The following is a 25,191-nucleotide window of genomic DNA, read 5'->3' as shown; positions in this document are numbered from 1 at the left end:
CTGTTTATTGAGGGAGGCTCCGAGTGACACAGTGTGAGATCCTGTCCTCTAGTTTATGTCTACAAATGTATACAGAGCCTGTTTCTACAACTGAGAAGTGAATTTTAGAAACTGACTAATTCAACAAAGGCATCTTTATGTCATTTTTTATTTCTTCCCACTGCATGGTTTGTGTTTGCAACTATTTTCTTAACAGTGTTATCCAAAACTACAATTGCCTATACATGTCTCCAAACTGAAGAGCAACAAAGCACAGATAAGTCTTGAACATACATAATGCTGGACAATACAGCAGTGTCACAAGTTGTTTTTAGCTTTTGGTGGCTAGTTTGAATTCTTCGAGTCACAGTAGTGCAGGAATTTTCTACAGTAGTCCTAGCAAGAAAAGTTGGAGGACAAGAAAATGTAGTATAAAATAGGAACACAATCTCTGAGAAACTCTACCCATGGGTCAAAAAATCACTTTATTCTGTTAGGTGATCAAAACCTTAACTGGTTAAAACCTGCCAATAATAAAATTACCGTTATCTCCTTATTTCAGGGCTTCACACAAAAATGTCACTTCTCTACTCACCCTAACCTCTCTTCGTCTTCCTTACTAACATTCAGGATAAGCATCTTGCTCTCTCTGTTCTGCTTAATTCTGTCAGTAACCAGTACACTACTCCCTCTCTTCTATTTGGTCTATCAAAGTAAATAAAATATTAAAACTACCCCCCCTCCCCCGATATTATTTCTGCATGCTCATTTCCTCTAACAGGTATGTTCTACTCTCTTCTTACTCCCCATATACTTGTCTCAACTGGATAATGTCAATAATGATCTGAATTTAACTATCAGCTTATTTCATCCCATTCACAATCTGGTTTGTCCAGTCAACAGTTGCCACATTCGTGTTAACAGATGTCCAAGACTCAATTATGATCCCAGGCAGATGCTGCATTCCAGGCATATGCTTAAAACTGATGGGAAACCACTCTTGTTCAGGAAGATTATTGACTCACTTATGATCCCAAGCAGGTGATGCACTCCAGGCATATGCTTAAAACTACTGGGAAACCACTCTTATTCAGGAAGATCATGTTTCTTCCTTAGCTTAAAAACTAAGAAAGAAGGGAGACTTACTAAACTTGAATGAAGTGTATAGGCCATTCTAGAAACTCCATGCAATCTTTAAGTGCAAACCCTCTCACCAAGAAAGTGCTGAACTGCTGAAGGATTTTTTTCCCTCAAGTTCTACCACATCCACTTTTGGACTCTTCCCTACATGTGCCAATGGACAGCAATTTTGAACTATATGAATATATTCCTAAAATTCTCTTTAAAGTACTGTATAGTTCTAGAGTTTACCATTTTTTTTTCTGAAAAAGTAGCCCACTCTCTCTCACATTTTCTTAAAAGGCTTCACCCAAGATTTCTAAAGAAGGTCACAACACATACACACACCTATGCCTCTTCCCTTTGTACTGGTACTGTCTCATGTGCACGGAAGTCACTAGTCACTATATCGCCTCCATGTCTAAAAATATCTCTGCTCAAGAAGGCAATAGTCTGATTATAAATTCCCCACATGCCAAAATACTTTAAAGTCGTCTATATTCAAATTTTCTCAGTTGTTGAAGAATGAGTCTTAATCTCCCATGCCTAATACTATTTCAAACTTGGTTTTAGAACAACTATGGTACTTTTCCAAAACAGAGAGATCATCTTCAAGAAAAAGGACAGAGGCCACTCCACAGGCACCTTTGTTATTGACTTCAGTCAGTGCTTTTATTCTGTGGATCACTCCCTTATTCATTCTAGACTTTTCTCAGTCACTCCTGATGTTGACTTCCTCAAGAAGTTTTCTTATTATCTTTCCCACAGGCAAATTAAACATCTAATTTAACAAATCTCTCCAATCCAGGCTCTATTCCTGGCCCCCCTGCTCTTCTCTCTTTTCAGTTCTCTTCCAATTACCCTCCAAAACTGCAACTAATTCTTTATGCTAATGATCTTTCCTGTTACATAGTACAGATGTTACCCTACATGTCCAAGCACAGCTACAAGCAGTTCATCTTCTGATCTGCTAACAAACCCACTGCAAAAAGTTTTACAAAAAGCAACTGTATGCTGTTTCTTACAAGTCATGTCAGTCAAGGGCTAAGGGCTTTAACTCTCACATCACTGCCATCAATATTTATGTAATGACATGAAACAGCAGTTAAGAGGTTAGACTCCTACCACTGGCACCTGTTAAGATACAAAGGGCAATTGGCCTTAAAAGTACTTGGAAATATGGACTTCTGCCTTGGGTAATGGATGACATATCCAAATAAGCTTTACATTGTACAGCTACAGACCAGAGTTGAATCACGTTTCCCAGGATTTACCCACGTAAGACTGAGCTCACTGCCTTCCAGTATAGTCTTACCAACAGCAATTAAATCTTGGACAAAATTATTGCACACACACACACACACACACACACACACACACACACACACACACACACACACACACACACACACACACACACACACACACACACACACACACCAACCATACCTCTCAACTGTACAGATTTCCACAGAGTGTTCAGACTTTTGCCTTGTATTTTTGGTCTATTTCTCATAAAACTGGGATTTTCTGACAAATCTCCAACAAAACTTTGAGGAATGAAGTCCATAAATAATGGCAGACAACTGAATTGCAGACTTTATATCCTTCAAACAAATTCATGCTAATGCAAAACCTGTTAATCTATCAACTTTCTAAGTTTGTAAGAGTAATATTTAAAAGGTGTCCTTATTTTTGGTCCTTTGTCCCCCCTCCCCCCATGACTTGTGGCTTTGTCCAGATGTTTTGATCTAATAGGTTGAGAGGTGCGAGTCACACACACAGTTTTCCAGAATGGATGAAATGGCAGCTTTCTGGAACCTGCACCATCTGAAAACCTTTCAGTAAAGCTGCTGCCACTCAAATTATATTGGCAAACCAAGAAATCAAATTGTTGTCTATACTTATACTCACCAATACTTCAATGCCTGAATGGCAGCAATAGCTTAAGTGGTATCGCTTCAAACAGCAGATGTTCACTGTAGGTTTTATCAGTAAAATGTAAAAAAAAAAAAAAAAACCCTAATGTAATAAGTAAACATCAGTCATAAGCATCCAGCGTTAAACAACAATATTCTTTACTTGAAATAAATAAGATAAAACATTTCATTTTCAAATAATTACAGTAGCAGTACAAAGCTTGAACAAAGAATCAAACATAAAATATTCAGACAGACAGTTAATGTTTAGGGAAAAAACAAATTATCTACTTTAAGCTAAAAACGTCTTTGCTATCTCTGGCTTATAAGTCTGAAATACATTTTTCATTGTCCTTACAGGCAATACACTACTATAAAACCCTTAGCTGAGTAACTTACCAACTTAAATTTTATTCTGTTTATACACACACACACACATATATATATATATATATATATATATATATATACATACATACACACACACACATACATACGTCTAAAGAAGGTTTTTTCATGGTTATTGCTTTTCATATTTTTCAAGCATCAAAGATGCTTTCTTGTTTTGACAGTTACATGATCTCTGGGGGAAAGACGGCATTCAGCAAGCCAGAGTTATGTGGACTTGTTATTTCTTTCTTCTCCGCATGCCTGGATTGAAATTTTAGCACTTTCAATAGTGTTTAATGTCATACTCCTCATCCAGTAATGAAAGGGCCAGTATACATTCCATCTTATCATTTGTCATACAGGAACATCTGTCAGGCCAGTACTTTTTAATTTGTCAGTCATGGGAACTTTTCTATTGTGAGGGTAAGGTTCAAAGTTCAAACTGTAGATGGCAGAAAAGAACAAGGACTAGGTACAGGTAAAGATAAAAGTATGAGGACTAATCATGCACTCTGACTTTAGTGAATGATGCCTTGACATGCACAGTCAGATGATGTGCTTTGCCACTTATCAAAGTCAGTGCCTTAACAGGTATCAGCTTGCATTTGGGCAGGAAAATCAGGTGTCCACGAGTTCTACACCAATCCTAGGTGATTGGATGTATTTTCTATTACCAACACTGTGACATTTAGCAGAGGTCTTCTGTCTGAATGGGTGGCAGATCAAATAGATGTAAAAGATTCCATGGCACGTATCAAAAAGAGTATGGGGAGTTCCCTGGTGTCCTGGCCAACTTTTTCCTAGTCAGTATGAATACCATTTCGGGTCACCTCTGAAAAAAGGCTTCTGGCCAAATGGGACTAACCTGGTACATAAATAAAAGTAAAATAGAATAAAAACAAGATGAAATAGGAAACAACAGCTGCGCGTAAGATAGTAGAAGAAATTCCAACAGTTACCCATTGTATGCGACTCAATGAAATTGGTCATTTATCTATATGAAACAGGCACCTATAAAATTCCTCTCTCAGAACGGACCATGCCAATAAAGAGAAGAAAACAGGTTTCACTAAACAGATTATGAGATAAATAATAAATTACTATAATAACTGTTTTTTTTTTAAATCAAGTATATTACCACCTTAAAAAAGGTAAAATAACTTCTCTGTCATGATTCACACACATGCCTTCTTCTTTCGGCTTTCCTGGTTAGGGGTTGCCACAGCAGATCACCTGTCTGCTCATAATTGGTAATGGAGTTTTACAGTGTTGAGTTGCCAGCTCAGCGTTCAACCTTCCATGAAGGCACACGCATGCACACACTCACATCTAGGGCCAATTTAGAGTGTCCAATCCACCTACAGCATGTCTTTGGGATGTGAGAGGAAACCGGAGGACCCAGAAGAAACCCACGCGACCACAGGGAGGACATGCAGACTCCGCACAGAAGGCACCCCAACCGAGAATCGAACCGGAGAACCTCTTGCAGTGAGGCGACAACACTAACCGCTGCACCACCGTGGCCACTCCATTATTCACACACATGCCACTGACCAGAAATTACTCTCAGAAACATCATTTCAAAACAATCACACAAACAGTGAGTTGCTGTTATATCTGACTAAACAAGAAAAGCAAAGTTATTGTCAGAAGGCCAAAACTTTGAACTTTCACAGGGTATACAATACCAGTCAGGAACTCTGCAACTGGATTATGCCAGTCAAGGTCCTGCATACTGTGGTGAGCTATTACAATTTCTGTTCTTGATCAGGAAAGACCTTTCACAGCAAATTTCAAATGATTAGGCTGAAATGAGTATGTACATTTCTAACAATTTTTTATTTCTAATTAAATAAAATGCCATGCACTTTTATGTCTGTGTATTGTAACCTAACCTTACCACTTTAGTAGTGCATCTGTCAAAAATAGTAGCATTACACATTGCAAGCAAATCACATCACAGCTACAGACAAGCACAATGTAAATGTAAATCAAATGCTTCCCAGTTAATAGCAATATAGTATGTCAGTGAACAAACTGAGAGGGAAAACAGACTCCAATGAAATACAGTCAACAGCAGTATGCCAAACAAGTAAAACTGTCAGGTCTGCATATCATTCAATATTGTCGCTGCCCAATATAAGAATTAAACTCACTTTTGAAGGAGAAGTATGCAAATTCTCTCCCAATGTATAGAAATCTACTCTACTTGTGCTTTGAAAAATTAGGAAGTCAAGAATAAGATAAAGCCTGCAGGCAGAGCACCTAAAATTCACACCAAAGTTTGACAGGCATGCTGTCCCAGTTGTATAAAACTGCTGTGACACAGACATACCGCTTAACTGCTAACACAGCTTCCTATTATTACGTTACCTGAGCAGAATTGGGTGGTCTTGGGTTTATTCTCCACAGCAGATGACTTCCTGGAATAACCTGCACACTTTCAGCCTCTGGTAATGGCATTTCATCTGGTTCTTCAGTATTACCAGCCTGTAATTAGAAACAGTGGTAACAAGAAAGAAGAATATTAAATGCATAATGTCACAAGTGTAGTATTAGCTAAATGCATAACAAAAAAAAAAGAAAAGGGGGAATACACTCCTACAAACAGACTAGCTTTGTATATGGAAGCAGAGGAATAAACCCAAGAAACTGTAGCCATGTAGAATATGCCTCAAGAATGGCAAAATATGCTAGAACTTGACATTCAACTCTCTCTCCATCATGGTTCCTCATGTGCAAGTCACAGTGTTATGATGCTGCTTAAATGTAATGACGTACACACAACCTACTCACACAGATCTGACATCTTGTTTTCACAGGGAAAGCAACCTTTAAAGAGTACAATATCTACCCTAACAATGCTATAAGACAGTCCTCCCTCTTCCCTTTTCTGTCGTACAGTAAGTTACTTTTAATAACAATCACTACTACAGCTCTATTTGCGTTGTGTACATTTTTTATGTGGTATACCTTACCACAACCTTTATGCCAGAACTGAATCACGTATTGTACCCAATGATTCCCTCACTATGCATATTTTATTGTTGTGTATCAAAAGCACTGTCTTCTATGCAGTGTCAGAAATTAGTTCAAATAAAGGTATTGCTTTTGCCACCATTTACAAACTGAACTATCTGCTCTCCTGACACTTGCTGTAATCACTATTATATCGAAAAAATAATTAGCCACTGTTGTAGCCAGTGCATGTAGATTAAGTTATCCGGTTGTCTCGATCAACCACTGCCGAAAGGGGGGCAGTACTCTGAGGGTTCTTCTTTTCTTGGAGCTTTCTTTGAAACAGAAGAGAGCTTGCTGGCAACATTTTCTCACCTACTTTGCTCAAGAATTCTGGACAATGCCAAAAATAAACTGGGGGTGGGGGAATGGCTCAAATATCAAGGACAACTTTTTAAATATTAAAATGTTAATAGAATAGGTTTTGCATTTGTATCAAAAGGACTTTTCCAAACATTAACTATGAAACTCTAATATTTGGCATTAATGATGGACTGTTACAGTCAGTAATTTTCAGAAAATCAAAACTTTTTCTAGGATCAAGGCAAAAATGAGGCAAAAGACAGTAATGCTCTGCAAAATCAAGGAGAGTTGAGAGGTATGGTTGGTAAGCACTAATAGTGGTTGCATATAAATAACTGATGTGAGTGCCTACAATGAGCTCTGTAGTGGTTAACAGAATGCCTAACCACAGCCTGTACACCAAGAGAGTAGCAGTTATTCAAGGAGGATGTCATGATGACAACTGGCATACCACTTCATTTTAGGAACCACATTGATGTCATTTTTTTTAATTAGTTTTGGGGTAATTATTTTGTTAGTGCATTAATTATAATGATGAAAATCTTTAAACTTAGACTAATCAGAAGGTGGATTTTTTTTTTATTTTAAAATCACAATTTTTATGACTGACTAAATATCGTAAAGCCAAATTATCTCAACATTACATGCACTCTCATTGCTATTAAGTAGGAAGATAACTCAGCATTCAGTGTAAAGGGGATAATCACCACAACAAGTTTCTACAAGCAATATCTGATTTGGTGTGCTTGGTGAAAAAGTACCACCTTTCAAAAAGTGAAGGACTCGAACCATGCAACTACCTTATGAACTGGATCCAAAAGCAGGTGCCACACTACAAAGACTGTCAAGTTCTTGATGTTCCGAGGTCAAAGCATTCATTAAATAGTTTACATGCAAAACTCTAAAAAGTCTAACAAAATAACCAAAGCTAGAAAATTCCAGGTCCCTAATGAAACCTCACCTGGCTTAGTACAATTGCCTTAAGTTATGGATCAACGATGACCGCCTTTCTGGGGACAGCAATTCTTTAAGGTGGACATATCTCTAAATACAGCATAGAAACTTGGAAATTTGGCCATTATTTTGGACAGGAAATACTATGTTTTTTAATGAATAGCTGAAGGAAAACAGAAATATACATTGGGAAGGAGAGCAGAAGATATTAAAAAGAGGTGGCTGGAATATAAAGAACTATAGGTCCATAAAGTACAAGATTTTGTGTAAGATTTTACAAAAACAGTTAATAACCTGCTTCTCATTGTTGTAGTATTCTTTACTCTTAGGATATCCTGCCAAGGCCTCACAGGAAGAGGCTCTTTGGTTCAATCCTCGCCTGGGGTGCCTTCTTTGCAGAGTCTGCATGTCCTCCCTGTGGTCGCGTGGGCTTCCACCGGGTGTTCCGGTTTCCTCCCACATCCCAAAGACATGCTGTAGGTGGATTGGACACTCTTAATTGGCCCTAGATGTGAGTGTGTGCATGTGTGTGCCTTCTGTGGAAGGTTGGGAGCCAGGCTGGCAACTCGACACCGTAAAACCCCATTGCCAATCATGAGTGGACAGATGATCTACTGTGGTGACCCCTAACTGGGAAAAGCCGAAAGAAGAAGGATATCCTGGCAAAGATAGCCTAACATCTGGCCAGTATACCAAAACCTTTACACTTACCCAATGTAGTGCAAGGTGTAAGCTATATATGACACATATGGATGCCTAATCCACAAAACTGAAGTAATCCAGGGGAACCAGAGCAACATCAGAGAAACAATAACAAGCCCATTCAGGAAGGGAACAGAAGCAGATGAGGATATAAGAGAAAACCTCTTGGCCAGCAGTAGGGCAACAGACAATAAAAGGGGGCAGAAGGGAGGCACCAAATACTACAATAGTGAGAAGTATGACATCTACTGTTATGGTAAGATCTTACACAACTGTATTATGTCCTTCCTCATCACTGTTGCAGCATTCTTTACTCTTAGGAGTGTACAAAAGCTTCTTGAAAGTAGGGAGGAGGAAGTCAGAGAAGATCCCTCCACAAACCCAAGGAGGATTGCACTGGCAATGACATCCAACTTAATGCTTGGTAAATGTGTGGAGAGAAAACCAAGTAGTAGGTTCCAAGATGGATCCAGTATCCAGACCCTTGAAAAAAATCACCAGAAGAGGCTACTGCCCTGGTAGAATGAGCACAAACAAAAGAGGAAAACTGTTTGCTATGAAAAGAATAACATAAAGAAGTGGCCTTAATGATCCAGGAGGAGACAGTTTACTTGGACATTGACAATCCCAATTTCCTGGCATGAAAGGAAACAAAATGTTGCTCAGATTTTCTGAAGCACTTTGTTTTATCCAAGTAATATTTGATCTTTCTATGTAAATTGAAGGTGTATTGTATCTTTTCACGAGCAGACTGTGGAGAAGGAAAAAAGGACAGAAAATTAATAGACTGATTCAAGGGCAAATCATTAACCACACTGGGAATAAAAGAAGGACTGGTACGAAGTGATACCCTGCCCTTGTGCAAAACCAAAAAAGGAGGAACCAACATGAGGGCTTGGAGTTCAGAAAGCCTCTTGGCAGAAGTGAGTCATCAATAATACAGTCTTCCAAGTACAATGCCGCAGGGAAGAAGAAAAGGAAGGCTGAAAATGAGACCGAATCAATTTTTCAAGAACAAAAGTAAAGTCCTAAGATAGAGAAATAGGCTTTCTAGGGGGGGCCTGATATGAAGGACATCTTTTAAAAAATTTTTTACTTCAAAATTACAAGCCAAAGGTAGAATTAAAGGCAGACAGTCAGAAATGGCTGACAAATGAGCTTTAACAGAAGAATATGCCAAACCAATATTGAGCAATTCACACAAATAAGAAAGGACCACAGGGACCTCCACAGAAAAAGGGTGCTGGTCATGCTTGAGATCCCAACTAGAAAATCTCTTCCATTTAGCCAAACAGGATTTTGTAGTAGTCAGTTTTATGGCCTCCTGCAAAACCAAAAGCATGTCCTCAGAAATTTGTGTGTAAAAGGAATCAAAACCCTACCACCCAGAGTGTCAGCTGAAGTCTGGACAAGTGAGGTCGAATGAGAGACCCCTTGTGTTGTTTTAGAAAATCTATCCTATGAGGTAACTTGTGATGACTGCCCCTGGACAGGTGAAACAAAAGGGGGAAACAGTGCTGTATGGGTCAAAAGGGAGTCACCAGCAAGACTTTGGGTGTGTCCCACATGATCTTATGCAAGACATTTGGAAGTACAGGAAGAGGAGGAAAGGCTTAATGGAACATCTCCTTCCAAGAAAAAGACATGACATCCACTTTCCAAGAGAAGTACATAAAGAGGAGGAAATGCATACACGAGCATCCCTTTCCAAGAAAGACATGGCATCCACTTTTCAAGCCAGTGGACTTTTTACTCTGGAACAGAACTGGGGAAGTTGTCTGTTCAAAGGAGAAACAAAAAGATCTACTTGAGGAGTACCCCACCAATGAATAAAGTCCAGAAATACCTTTCTGTGAAGCATCTATTAGTGAGGATGCTTCCTAGACCTGCTCAAAGAGTCTACCACTAGACTGCTCTGAAGGGATGTGAATCACCTGAAGAGCCAAGTGATGATGGGTTGCTAAGAATCAGCCTGAAAAGAAGGTAAGAAATTGTATCTCTTGCTTGAAGATGTACCAAATGACTCTGGTATTCGTAAAAACCTTTAGAGGACTGACATCCCAGAAGGAGTGAATGGCTTGAACAGCAAGGATTATAGCCCTCATCTCTTTGATACTGATTTGGTGCAACATTTGTTAATAAGATCAAAAACCCTGGACTTTCAGATTGTTGGAGGAAGCTCCCCATCAAAAGGAATCATGGGAATAGTGGATGTCATGAATGATCCCCAGGGTTTAGAGAAATCTCCTTCTGGGAAGAAGAGGAAATACAGACTGGAAATAAGTTGTCAAAATGAAGACCATGGGAGGTGGAAGAGAAGTCAATATTGGAATGGTCTGAATCCTGCAATCTAAAAGCACTTATTCCTGAGAGGGAGTCAATACTAACTTTTTGAGACTGAAAGTGAATCCCACACTGTGCAGAAGAAGCACAGAAATGTAGATTCTGAAAGCAGGAGCTACCGACAGGATGCTTGAATTAGAAGGTCATCCAGATAAGGGAATAAAAACCAAGTAAAGCGAATCCGAACTGGCAGATAAAAGAATAATTTAATAAGTGCAAATGAAAACTAAAAAACAAAAAACAAACTTGTTGCACAAATAGCCAAAAGATAAGCGCTTTAATTTGTACTGATGACAAACTTCCTCTGACAAATGCACATCAATTCCTTCTAGTTTAAAAACGTTAGTGAAAATCAAATTACATTTCTCATTTGCCCATCTCCCTATGAGTCATAATGACACACCCCTATTTCACTTACACTATATCAATGTGTAGGCAAACTACAACGATAAATACAAATGTGTAAATGTAAATACGTAATAATAATATGTAATATATGAAATAAATAAACTTAACTATAACCATAAAAGATGCACCTTAAAAAACATCCTGAACTTGATTAATACATACTTGCAAAACCTACTTAAAAATACTTGCTTAAAGAATGCACATTGTTGCTGAATGCTAAACTTAAACATTAATGTTCTAAAGCCTTTAATTTCAGAACACTGCCTAAAGATAACATGCCATTCAACCCTGGTCAAGAATGCGCACACAAACAAATTTGCCATCTTAATTCCATTTTTTCAAGAATTAATTGCCATGCACCTCCCCTACTATTATTTTTCAAAATATCTAATATTAAAAATTTAAATTAATGTGTACCATTTAAAGAAATGTGCTTTGCCAGTTTATTTGTTTCTGTGTTGCCCCTAATAGCTCTTATATGCTCACCCATTCATTCCTTTAACTTTCGCTCCGTTTTCCCAACACAGAAACAAGTGCAGTGGGTACAAACAACACAATAAACTACTTTTGCAGTGTCACAGCTAAATTTACCTAATATGTTTATGTTATAATTATTAATGGAAATAGAACTTACTTCTAAGATAAATTTACAAAACTTATGTCTACCACATTCATGCATTTGGCCCTTAGTCCTAATAACAGTGGTGGTTTCAAAGCATTTTTTTTACATTGTAGCCCTTCTTATAAACAATAGATGGAAAATCACTAATTTTATTCCTCACTGAAGAATCGTTCAATAAAAGGGGCCAATTTTTAAATAAAATATTTCTGATAATGTGACTCTCAGAATTAAAAGTTGTGACCTGTTCTCTAAGGGCCTAACTTTTGTGCCTAGTCGGAACAAGAACCTTGTTGAAACAACTATTGATCTAAAATTGTTTGTTTGCAAATTAAATCTTGCACTGTTGTTTCAACCTAACAGTCATATAATTCAACCATTTTATGTTTCCAGTACCTATAACCCACCCCAAAATTCAACTTTAGAATTGTTTGAGAAAATGTGTGAATTAGATTTTCGGGCTATTGAAAAACAGCATCAAAAGAGATATAATCTGAATAGAGTTGAAGCAGAAAATCTACAGATGTTAATGAACACCAGGGGCATCAGATTTGTTAAAACTGATAAAGGGGAAGGTATGGTCATATTTGACATCAATGATTATGTGCATAGGATGGAAGATATTTTAATTAGTAACACTTACAGTATTAGTTCAATCAATGAAATGAAAGGTGCGCATAGACTATCAGGGGCATACTACATGATCTCTTTGTTGAAGGGACAATTAACATTGATGATTTAAATTTCATGTCTGTTATGTACCCCAGGATACCAGCACTGTTTGGTGTCCCAAAGATACATAAAGACATCACAAGTCCACCAATGAGACCTAAAGTGGATGCCCAAGGTTCCATCACTAATCCTATAGCTAAATTCTTGGATGGAAAACTAAAAGCAATTGTACTTGCAGAAGCCCACCTATGTAAAGACTCCTGGGACTTCCTTACCAGAATGAATGAAGTAACGTTTGGAATACATGATATAACTATAGATGTAAAAGACCTATATTCAGTTATACCCCACGAGTTGGGTAGTGAATGGGTTAATGACTATTTGTACAACAAAGGATTTTCTCAGGATGATATTAATTTATATGATCAATTATTTGACATTGTCCTTAAAAAATAATTGTATTATGTTTAATGACAAGTTGTATTTGCAAAAGGCGGGTGTCGCCATGGGGTCCCCTTGTGGTGGGCTTTATGCCAATGTTACTTACTTAACCACACACACCACAAATCCAGTCTCACATAGACCTATCGCAACAGCAAAGCAAACACATAAACACACAAAAACATACTCGGAGGCTCTAAATAAAAATCTTCCCAAGCAGCAGAGACCTCCAAAGCAGACATCCAAGCAACCGCCACATTACAACAATACCCACGTATCACATAGTTCACAAAGTCATTCTGCCACACAGTCACAGCCCTTAAGGCTAAACAACACACCTAATACACTTGTAATAGGTGACTCTATTGTCAGACACACTGACATCCCACTCACCAGGCTGAACAGGGAGAAGGTCACTGTAAGCTGCCTGTCGAGTGCCAGGATCCGCCACATAACACAAGCACTCAGGTCACTCCAAAGCAAGTACAAATATGACTCCGTCAATGTCCATGCTGGTGTGAATGACCTGAGACGTACCTCCCTGGACTACATGAAAAGAGACATAGAGGAGCTCTCTGATCATGTAGCCCAGGCTGGTACGACCCTGACCTTGAGCAGCATTTTACCCTCACCAAGAATGATGCCACAGTATAAAGACAAAATGATCAATTTTAACAACTGGCTGAAGTATTGGTGTCATTCAAAGGGGATCCAGTGTCTGTCAGCCTGGGATGACATGCTCGACAAACCACATTGCTTCGCTAGGGACGGCTTGCACCTGTCACCCCTGGGCTTTCAAATATTGGCTAAGGCTCTTGCCATCCCCATAGTGCCTTTTTTAGGCAAGGCTCAAAAGACAAACCCACCTCCATAGACAACACAAGGAAAAAGAAACTAAGGGTAATGCTGCTAAACCTCAAGATGCACGCACTCGAGGCTCTCCTCAGTATGGAGAATATCGATATCTGTGCAGTAACAGAAGCCTGGTTCACGGCTCCCAACAGCACCCCAGCACTACCAGGTTATACCTCATACCATGCTTTTCGGCCCCAAAACTCGGACCGAACCACAAAAGGAGGGGGAGTATCCATATTCATCAAAGATACCCACACCTTCCGGTTAGTGGCACTGCAGGAAGCATCGGAGACCATCCATGTGCAACTAACAGTGGGCAAAACAGCCTTTCAGTTTGTAGCCTGCTACAGACCACTCTCCCAAACTCAGGAACACCACTCAGCTTTCCTGAGAACACTGGAGAATATGAAGGTCTCTCCAAACACCATCAAATTGGGAGACTTCAACTACCCAAACATAAACTGGGAGTACTACTCAAGCCCCAACACCCTCGCCCAACGCTTCCTAGAATTTATAAACTCAAATGCTATGGAACAACTGGTTACCACTCCCACAAGAGGGGAAAACATATTGGACCTGATCATCACCAACATGGGGACTCTATGTTCCATACCAGAGATATACCCCTCATTGTTAAGATCTGACCATAAATTAATCTCACTGGACATCCATATCCCATTCCCCACCCCCAGCCAAGGAAACCACAGTGAAGAACTTCTCAAAAGCAAACTTCACACTTCTCAAAACCGAGGTGGAATCCGTCAAAGCCCCAGGGCCAGTGGAAAATACGGCCCAAACCGCACAATCATTTACAAACGCATTCTATGGACACCTACAGGAATGCATGGATCGTGCTATCCCAAATAAAACCAAGACTCACTCCTCCAAAGGCAGGAGACCTGTCTGGTGGACCCCAGCCATAAATAAGCTATACAACAGAAGGAGGAAGCTACTACATGATAGAGAAAAATCCCAAAAAGGGAAGGCATCTCTGATCAGTACTAGCAAGAAACTATGATCCCTCATAAAATTATCTAAGGCCAGCTTCGAAAGAAAAATTGAACAAGATGCTAAAGATAATCACAAGGCCTTCTTTAGTTATGTCAGGAACCTGGGTGGCAACTCCCAGATATGCTCTGAGTTGGTGCAAAATGACAAAAAATACACTGAACCCACAGACATTGCCAACATCCTGGCAGACAGGTTCAGTGCAAACTCCCCCCCCCCAAAAAAAAAGAGCAAATGTCTATCCCAACAGAGTGTAGCCTCCCTGACATCACAGATGCACAGGTGAGAGCTGCCCTCTCAGTCCCGGGCTGCGTCTTACATGAGCTCCAAGAAGAACTGAATCCTCACAAAAAGTCACTGTTCAATCTCAGCCTTACTACAGGATATGTACCCAAGGAATGGTGTACAGCAACAGTGGTCCCACTCCACAAAGGTGGTGCCACAACGGACCCCGGAAACTATCGCCCTATAAGCCTGACTAGCTTGGTCTGCAAAGCTATGGAGCATATCATCATGGAACTCATAAACAAAGACATTGGGAACCTCCAAACACTGGATCCTACCCAATTCGGCTTTGTTAAGGGCAGATCTTGCCTCTTGAACCTGGTCGACTTCTTTGAAACAGTCACCAAGGCCATAGATGAAGGGAAGGTAGTCCACACAGCCTACCTGGACCTCGCAAAAGCCTTCGACACAATATCCCACTCGGGCATCATAAATAAGCTCACCAGCTTAAATATCAACCCCTATGTCACAAGATGGGTTGCAAACTGGCTCAGGGATAGAACCCATATGGTCAGAATTGCAGGTGCCATGTCAGACTCTAAACCAGTTACAAGTGGCATCCCACAAGGCTCAGTCCTGGGACCTCTCTTGTTCGGTATATATTTCTCTGAGGTACAGGCTAACATGGGAGGACTATGGCTGACCAAGTTCGCAGATGACTGCAAACTGGGTGCCATAATCGACTCGCTGACTGACACAAGCATCCTCCAAAAGGGTTTCACAGAGACGGATAACTGGTGCCAGAGCCATGGCCTAAAGCTAAATGCCAAAAAGTGCATAGTCATCCCCTTTGGGAAAAACAAAGTGCCCACAAATTACCACATAGGTGGTAATCCATTAAGTACGGAAGAAGTAATTAGGGATTTGGGGACCAAAGTAGATAGCAATCTCTCCTTTGACAATCACGTTGCCAAAGTAGTTAGAAAGACCTTCTATATAGCCCACCTTATCACGAAAAGGTTCACATCTAGATCAAGAGAGGTCATTGTGCCCCGCTACTCATCAGGCCCATATTTGAATACAATGCCCCATGTGGGATATACCTTACCCGACACCTGCAGCAACTGGAAAGACCCCAAAAGTACCTCACCAAGAGGATCAAGGGACTCAAACAGATGCCCTACGCAGTTAGGCTAAAGAAACTCCAGCTCTACTCAGTTGCTTACTGCCTACTCAGAGGCGATCTGTGGCTGACGTATAAAGCCATGTCCAAACCAGAATTAATGGACATGCTCCACCTCAAGAAATCCAAATCCCTTAGAGCTACACGCACCAGGGACTTAAACCTCAGCACAGAAATAAATAGGACATGCTGGAGGGACAGATTCATATCCCAGAGGCTCCCCTCACGCTGGAACAAAATCCCAATCCATGTTAGGCAGAGCCCTCAATGACCCTCTTCAAGAGGAATCTTGACAAGTGGATGGGAGATCGTAGGTTTACCCCTGGGATCTCTTCTGTGTCCCTACTAGACAGCGGCACAGTAAACTAACTTAAAAGGGCTATCTTCTGTGACCTACTATACAGAGGCACAGTCAACTAATCTAAAAGGGTGGTGAAAGCCAAACACACTCTGGCTAGGCTTATAAATGCCCTAGGGCAGATAGCCTAGTATCAACCTATGAACCTAATATAATTATGTGCATATGGGAACAATGATTCGTTTTCACATCACCATTTTTTCAGCATTGTGTGATCTATTTACGTTTTTTAGATGATATTTTTATTTTATGGCAGGGTAATGAAGGGGAGGCAAATACATTTTTGGATTATATAAATCAAACAACCAACTTTTTAAGGTTTTCCGCTGTAAAGGACATTAATCAAATTTCTTACTTAGATGTACTTATAAAAAAGATTTTGAGACCAAGACCTTTATTTCAGAGATTTTTCGTAAAAAAACATATAGTAATAGTTTACTACACTACGATAGCAGCCACCCATACACACCAAAGAGGGCTGTTTTAAAGGGGTAATTCATGAGAGCTGCCCGAATGGTTAGCAGATGGGATAGTTTTCTCAAAGAATGTGAAGTATTAAAAACTATGTTTTTGCATAGAGGATACCCCATGTCTTTTGTAAATGAAGTCATGGAAGAGGTTATTAGTAAAAGAGAGAACAGACATTTTAGACCACTACTAACAGGTACCACTACTGCATTACTTACTGAATGTGTGACCTTAACGGGTGTGGATAACAAACCAATGTCAACTATAAGAATGAATAATCAGGCTAGTAATAATGTCCATAATCCAAATAATTATGGGGATAACCATGACAAAAATTTTGCATGTAGCTTTATTACTACTTTTAATTCTAAGAGTCACATTATCAGAAATATTTTATTTAAAAATTGGCCCCTTTTATTGAACGATTCTTCAGTGAGGAATAAAATTTGCGATTTTCCATCTAGTGTTTATAAGAAGGGCTACAATTTTAAAAAATGTTTTGAAACCAACACTATTATTAGGACTAAGGGCCACATGCACAAATGTGGTAGATGTAAGTTTTGTAAATTTATCTTAGAAGTAAGTTCTACTTCCATTAATAATTATAACATAAATATATTAGGTAAATTTAACTGTGACACTTCAAAAGTAGTTTATTGTGCTGTTTGTACCCACTGCCCTTATTTCTATGTTGGGAAAATGGAGCGAAAGTTAAAGGAACGAATGGGTGAAAATATAAGAGCTATTAGGGACAACACAGAAACAAATGCAATGGCAAAGCACATTTTTTTAAATGGTACACATTAATTTAAATTTTTAATATTAGATATTTTGAAAAATAAACGTAGGGGAGGTGCATGGCAATTAATTCTTGAAAAAATGGAATTAAGATGGCAAACTCGTTTGTGTGCGCATTCTTGGCCAGGGTTGAATGGCATGTTATCTTTAGACAGTGTTCTGAAATTAAAGGCTTTAGAATGTTAATGTTTAAGTTTAGCATTCAGCCACAATGTACATTCTTTAAGCAAGTATTTTTAAGTAGGTTTTGCAAGTATGTATTAATCAAGTTCAGGATGTTTTTTAAGGTGCATCTTTTATGGTTATAGTCAAGTTTATTTATTTATTTAATTATTTCATATATTACATATTATTACGTATTTACATTTACACATTTGTGTTTACCACTGTAGTTTGCCTACACATTGATAAAGTGTAAGTGAAATAGGGGTGTGTCATTATGACTCATAGGGAGATGGGCAAATGAGAAATGTAATTTGATTTTCACCAACGTTTTTAAACTAGAAGGAAATGATGTGTTTGTCAGAGGAAGTTTGCCATTAGTACAAATGAAAGTGCTTACCTTTTGGTTATTTGTTTCAACAAGTTTGTTTTTTAGTTTGTATTTGCACTTATTAAATTATTCTTTTATCTGCCAGTCCAGATTTGCTTTACTTGTTTTTTCAGATAAGGGAATATACAGAGTCCCTGAAGTCTGCAGAAAGCTACCAAAGAACCAGACATTTGGTAAATACCCTTGGAGCTGTAGGCAAAGCAGAGAACTGATAAGAGGAAGAAAATGAGAAATGTAAAACCTTCCTGAAGAGAGGGTGAATAGGAATAGGAGGAATGTGGCGGTATCCAGGACTAGAAAAGCCTGGAAAAGAAAAAGAGGAAAAATGATCTGAAGAGACAACATCCTGAAAGAAGAAACCTTGAGAAAGTTACTGCAACAGGACAGGTCCAGATCAGGCCTCCATGTTCACTCCTTCCTGGGAACCACAAACATTCTGGAACAGAAACCTGTTCCCTGTTGAGATAAGAGAACAGGTTGTATGGTTCCATCTTCTACCAGATGCTGTAGGACCAGAGGAAAAAGAGGAAGCTGGCAAGGAAGATGCTGAGGAACACCAAAAATGGAGGAAGGAAGTTCTAAGCCATAAAATAACCATGTTGGATAACGGAGGGAACTCAACCATCTGTTGTCAGTTGCCAAACAAAAAAATAAAACGCAAATACCTCACAGCTAAAGGTTGACCTACCACAAAAAAAAAAAAAAATGAATACAAATATAAGTCAATCACCACAGCAGTTTAAAAAAAAAAAAAAAAAAAGTTTAACCGTGAGTGCTTTTGGGAGGATACCGCTTCTTCAGACAAAATAAAACATCAAAAATACAATCAGTAAAAATACAGATAAGTCAACCAATAAAAAGCAACACTAAAATAAACCTATAAAACAGAAGAATAACTAAATCAATGAATGAACTGCCACCTCCCCTTCAAAATAGGTTTCAGGGGTAGACTACAATTTAAACCAGGCACTCTATGTGCTTGGAGGGCTACAATCCATTTGAGTTCCATTCTCTACAGTTGTTTTCACTAAATATAAGGGGTGGTGATTTTAATAATTACATTGAGAGAGTGGAACTCGAACTTTTTTCTTTTTACTGCTGTGGTGTTTGACTTACGTTTGTATTCATTTTTTTATCAGTTGCCATACAGGGAGGGGTTAGCCTGAGGGACAGAGGTATCTGGCTGGAGGGGCTGCAGTGGAGCGAGGGCTGTATATCAGCTAGATGCATCAGGAAAAGAAGGTCTTTGGCTCCTAGAACCCTGAGTGGGCCTATCTGGGAAAATCTGTTTAGAAACCCTCTTACTCATAGCAGCTTCATTATGCTGTCTGTGGAGAAAGGAAGATTTTGAAGGATAATTTCTCAGGAACTTGTGGAAAGGTGAAATAAATATTTGTTTATGGTCCTGTATAACCTAGCCCCTATCCTGCAGTGTTTTAAACAATTCTACAGCAACAGTGCCACAAAGATTCTGATTACCTAAGAAAGAATCCAAAAGTTTGGCTTTAATATCCTCAAGAAATCCTGCAGGTGCAACCAGGAATATCTCCTCATGACAGAGCCCAATGCAGCTGCCCTAGAGGAGGCATCAACTGCATTTAATGGAATGGTAAGCTACCTGAGAGTCAGAAGTCATGTGAGACCGAGACAGGAAGAGAGCAGAAGTCTTGCTCTCTGAATCAGGCATGTCATTCAACCCCACCTCCCCTAGCTGGGATAGGAAATCCAGGACATACCTATTGATGTGGGTTTGATAATTAATGGCTCTAAAAGCCAAAGTAGCAGAAGTATACAATGTTTCCCGCATCTCACCACAGCATGGCTGTCCCAGTCAGAAGGCAGAAGCTTGGAAGGGGAAAGCAGTTTGAATAGCTTTATCTGTAGACATGGAGACAACAGGATCAGATGACAAACTTTTACATAAGTATTTATGTTCCTCAGGTACCTTATACAATTTGCCTAGCTTCTTAGGGGCCGGAGGTTGAGAGACAGAAGCCTGAGAATCTGCTGTAAATGTATCCAAACAGGATAGTTAAGACTGGAGGGGCTGCAGAAGGTCTGGGTGAGTCCATTTGTAAAAGTTCATAATGTCTTGTTTGAACCTCTGAGATTTGGGAACAATCCCATTTAAAGTATTCCATTATATGGACCACTCTATCCTCAAAGGATAATTCCTCAAAAAGAAAATTATGGGACAAAGAATCCTCTTCATTAGATTCCAAGATCAAAGGAGGGTGCATTTGTAAAGAATATGCTAAGGATTCTTCACTAGAGTCCAACTCATCAGAAGAAGCAGAATTCCTAGACCTCTTAGATGGGGTGGATGACCAGGGGTGCAGCAGTAGGGATAGACAGTCCCTGTGGAGGTTTCAGAAACATTAAATAGCCCTTGAATAAAGTTCTGCCACTTTCTGTGAAGATCCTTAGCTACAGTAGGAACATTTTTTTTCTGTTTCTTTTTTTAAGGGAACATCTACCTTGACAAGTTTAGGAGGCTCAGAACCCTGCCTTGATTCAATGAGGGTACCAGCCACTTCTTCCCTTAGTAAAACTTGGAGAATCCTCCTAGGTCTTTCAGATATAATCAGCCATGGCTCCCCCTTCTACATTTGTACCAGATATATGCAGAGTCTCAGCAGACATGTGAGTAGGCAGTTCTGTGTCTGCCTCTGACTGAGTCATGGCAGACAGAACTGGCATCAACAGCAGCCAGTTCTTGGGTTCTTCATTAAAACCCGTGGGAAAAGTCTAGTGGAGGCTGGACAATAAGCAGATTCAGAACAAGCTTAGCTTTTTTCTTAACAGGTCAGATGAACTTTGGGACAAGTGGATTAGGCCATTGAACCCTGGTTCAATAACTTCAGATGGAGGTTTTCCAGATAAATAGAAAGGGAAAGCAAATGGCTGCAGTGTGTCTTAGGGACAAATGTTTCACAGATAGCACATTGAGTATGGTCACATGTAGCACCGAAACAAAAAAGGCACTTCTCATGTATGTCTTTATGGGGAATCTGCCTCCCACATTCACATTTCCACCTCCTGGATGATAAAAAAAAAAAAAAAAAAAAAACTGCAAGGAGAAAAAAGGAAAGGAAGGAACCTCTCTGTAAAAAGCTCTGCAGAAGAAGAGGCTTGGAGAACAGCATACAGACAAAATTCAGAAGTTGTGTTCAGGCCAGTAGCTTTGAGCATTAGGTGCCCATACATCACTTATGTACCTTACACCTTGTATGTAGGGCACACATCTGATGTATGATGCCGAGAAGGTGTAAACTCTTTTTGTTTACTGGCTGGATGTTAGACTATCCTTGGCAGGATATCCCAAGAGTAAAGAATATTGCAACACTGACAAGGAAGGCCATGAACACTCACAAATATAATGGTATCGCCTCAGTGCCAGAGCTAGACATCCTGAAGAATGAACTTAAATGGGTCCTAGAAAGCTTTGCTAACAATAAGGTTGCATGAATTGATTCATTTTCAGTGGAATTGTTTAAAATCCTGTAAAAGGATGATGATAATGATGTTACAGAATCACTTGTAACAATAGCTTCATAGGTCATTGCTAGGTAATTCATCCAGTACAATATTAGGACACTAGCCAAAGCAACTCCCAATATTTGTTTCTTCTAACTATAAATGTCCAAGTACAAAGCCCAAGGGAGAATTTATAGATACCCATCCACTCATCAAGTACCATTTTAAAAATCAGCTAGGGACCTACTTTGTTTGATGTGGAGTGGGAGGTTTGGCGATACCTACTGTGTACTGTTTATTCTGTGATGCTGGTTTAGGTCCCTAGAACAGGTACTGGTGGAATTTCCAGTTTTTCAGTGGTGTAATAGGTTAACCATGACTGAATCTTTCACAGTCCAGTAGGTCACGCAGAGGTTGCCATGGAAAAGCTAATGGGAGATAGAGTTAAGAGACAGTAAATTACTGACCCCACACCTGAAATTTTCTTGGTTAGAAAACTTTTTGGTCTTTGTAGCTGTCATGTAACTATACAACATCACCAGGGGGGGGGGGGGTCTTATTATGTGTTTGATTAAAGGAGTGTACAGAAGACAGTAGTTTTCTCGGATCCAGAGGAAATGCTTTTAATACTCAGCTAGGCTAGATAAAATTATTTCCTATCAACAGATGATACAAGATAATCTTCTAAGATGGCTGCACACTGATCAACAGCTTAACTTCAGCTCTCCCAGTATAAAAAAATGAAACTCAGAGATAAGGGCCAGGAACTCTGCTATTTTTAGTGAATTAAGTTACTGGCTAGTAAGTACACTGCCTGGATGCCAGTAAACAAGAAACTAAGTCAGCCTGAAAGAAATCAACTACAAAAGGTGAAGAGAAAACACTGACTGGGAAAAAAGAAGCTCAAGCACCAGCTTAGATGCAAGATATAGCTTCCAGTAATCCAGAGGAAAAATAAGTCAAATTTGCTCACAGCTGATTAAAATAAATGAAACACAGGAGGGGTACATCAATGGAAATAAAAGATTGGAAAAAATGGAAGAAGCTTTAAACAAATATTCAGACAAACTGATAAAACAGCAAAAATCAGAGGTCAAATTTATAAGGCTGATTATGAGACTGATCAAGAAGAGATGTTTCAAAAAATTGTAGAATCAAAGGACAGAGAACACAGGGAAAGCCTGATATTTTCTGTTGTACAAGAGAAACTGTACGGAACAGACTATTAATTTTATGACGGTACAAATAAGCAAATGGGCCAGTATTACACAGCAGAACTTGCTAATGGAAATGACACATCATGTATATGCTCCAAACCTGGCAAACAGAAATCAACCAAGACCAGTATTAGTAAAGATGCAATCAGACCAGCAGAAAGAGTTGATCCTGACAAAATAGTGGCAGAAGGGCAAAATATTAAAAGTTGGAGACAGTAGAGTATTTGTGGAAAATTATTACTTACTGTATACTAGGCAGAAGAGAAGTAAATTTATTTCAGCAATCAAGGAATGTCAAGAGGCAGGTGTGAGATTCTAGCTGTCTTCAGAATATTTCTTCCTAGAGGATCAAAGTATTTTTTTGATGCAGTGCAAGCCATGGACAAAATTTATTTATTTATTTATTGTATTTATTTATTTACAATTTGATTACCGGGGAAGTCCATTGGGCCGAATTGACCCATTTTCGGTGGAGGCCCGGGGAGAAAAGCTCCAAGATGCATTATACAATTCAGATACAAATAATAGTTAATATTAAAGATCTTATGTAGAATAGTTACTCATAAATGCATTCAATATCATGCATAGTTAAATTTATTAAGCTTGAAGGTAGGGAAATACAAAAGTTTGAAGGTAGGAAAATACAAAAGTTTGTTTAACAAAAAGTGTACCATAAAGCAGAAGAGGATTTTGCTTCTCATTCTTCTGATAATAAAGTTCAAAGAGACTTTACAATGAAACATTTTCCAATGTTGCAAAGGAAAGTGCTTGAAAGACAGATAACGTATAGGAGTTTACTAGATGACTCAGAAGTACTTTGGAATAAAACCGTTGTCTGGAGTTGGGAGATGTAGATGAATAGAAGACCACCACCAGCAACATGGAAATTAGTGAATAAATGTGAGATTTACAAGACATCAATCACATTTATAAATCATGGCTGTACAAGAAAAAGTGAATAGAACAGACTTTTTTTTTTTTAACTTTGTTAAACTTGTGGAGGACAAAGGCTTTTGCCCCAATTTCATGTCATTAATCTTTGGAAGGAAACTGGAGGGGGGATGTAAATGCAAGTAAAATAATTTTGGTTCTTAACAGTATTTCTATACAATTTTGCATGATATAAATTACAGGTTATATACTAAACCAATTTCAGATATACTGCTGTATGTGATAAAGATAATAAGGTAAACAAATGCCTTTTTTATTTCTTTTTTTTTAATATTAAGAGATGTATGCATTACAACGCAAACTGAGAAGAAAATCATGGAACAAATGCATTAACTTAACAGACTGTTATCTTGGGCTGTTGAGGTTGGAGATGGGGTGTAAAAGTATACAGATCATTAAATATGTAGTGCTGATATGTTTTCTCTTACTTTTGCATAGGCAGATGTGTGGATTAATCTAATATGTGTTAAGTGGAAACAAGTAAATAAGAAAACACTAAATGTAACGAAATGTTTTTTCTTTAGCAATAAACACCCAGTATGACTTTAGAAGCCAGCAGATGAGGGCTACATTTTTCTTATGTTTCCATGGAGACAGATGATCATAGGACAATAAAAAGCCATAAAACTGGTTTCTTTGAAGTTAAAGTTAATGTTTTCTGAAAGCATGCAAATTGTTTTCTTTTACATTTGAAAGGGGAATAAACATAAAACAACTACAGACAGCAATTACTCTAAGTAGGAGCACAGGCAGTAGCATGTGTCTCAACATGGATAACCTTAACTTTAGGTCAAATAATGCCTGTGTGTTCAGTTGCCTATTTGGGATAATTGTTCCTATTAGGATAGTTAAACTTCATTATTTGAAGATGTACATAGTTTCACGTTTGTGTTATGTTACTAGGTTATGGGGGTGTGTTTGTTTTTTTGTTTCAGAGTTTTCATTACAACAAAAATTCCTGTAAAAATATGACATAAGTTGAAATTGAGAGGACAAGAAACAATTGTATAAAAGATCACCTGCCAAACATTAGTAGGTGTATGAATCACAAAAGCTGGAAATACTTATCTAAAAAATTGTTATATATAACAGATGGGAATAATAACCTCATCATAAAAGTGACACTTTCCACATCATCTTGGAATGTGAATGGTCTCACAGGTACAGACAAAAAGGAAAGATTACTGAATTAAATTAAGAAATTCAGAGTGCAAATAGCAATTCTACCAGG

The 25,191-nt window shown here is 38.7% G+C and overlaps 1 protein-coding gene across 1 annotated transcript in view; it reads right to left on the bottom strand.

Annotated features, from left to right (window-relative positions):
• The window catches only part of OSBPL1A (oxysterol binding protein like 1A), a gene marked incomplete in the record, with an annotated part of 2,690,541 nt that overhangs the window by 248,200 nt on the left and 2,417,150 nt on the right, over positions 1 to 25,191 (bottom strand). The window contains 1 exon segment of the mRNA XM_044065352.1: positions 5,781 to 5,897. Coding sequence (XP_043921287.1) covers positions 5,781 to 5,897 — 117 coding nt within the window.

Source organism: Protopterus annectens, chromosome 3.part0, assembly GCF_019279795.1.
Source record: "Protopterus annectens isolate FY-2018-M chromosome 3.part0, PAN1.0, whole genome shotgun sequence".
NCBI classification, from domain to species: domain Eukaryota; kingdom Metazoa; phylum Chordata; order Ceratodontiformes; family Protopteridae; genus Protopterus; species Protopterus annectens.
The sequence above is the reverse complement of the archived record's forward strand: the minus strand, read 5'-3'. Positions and strand labels throughout refer to the sequence as shown.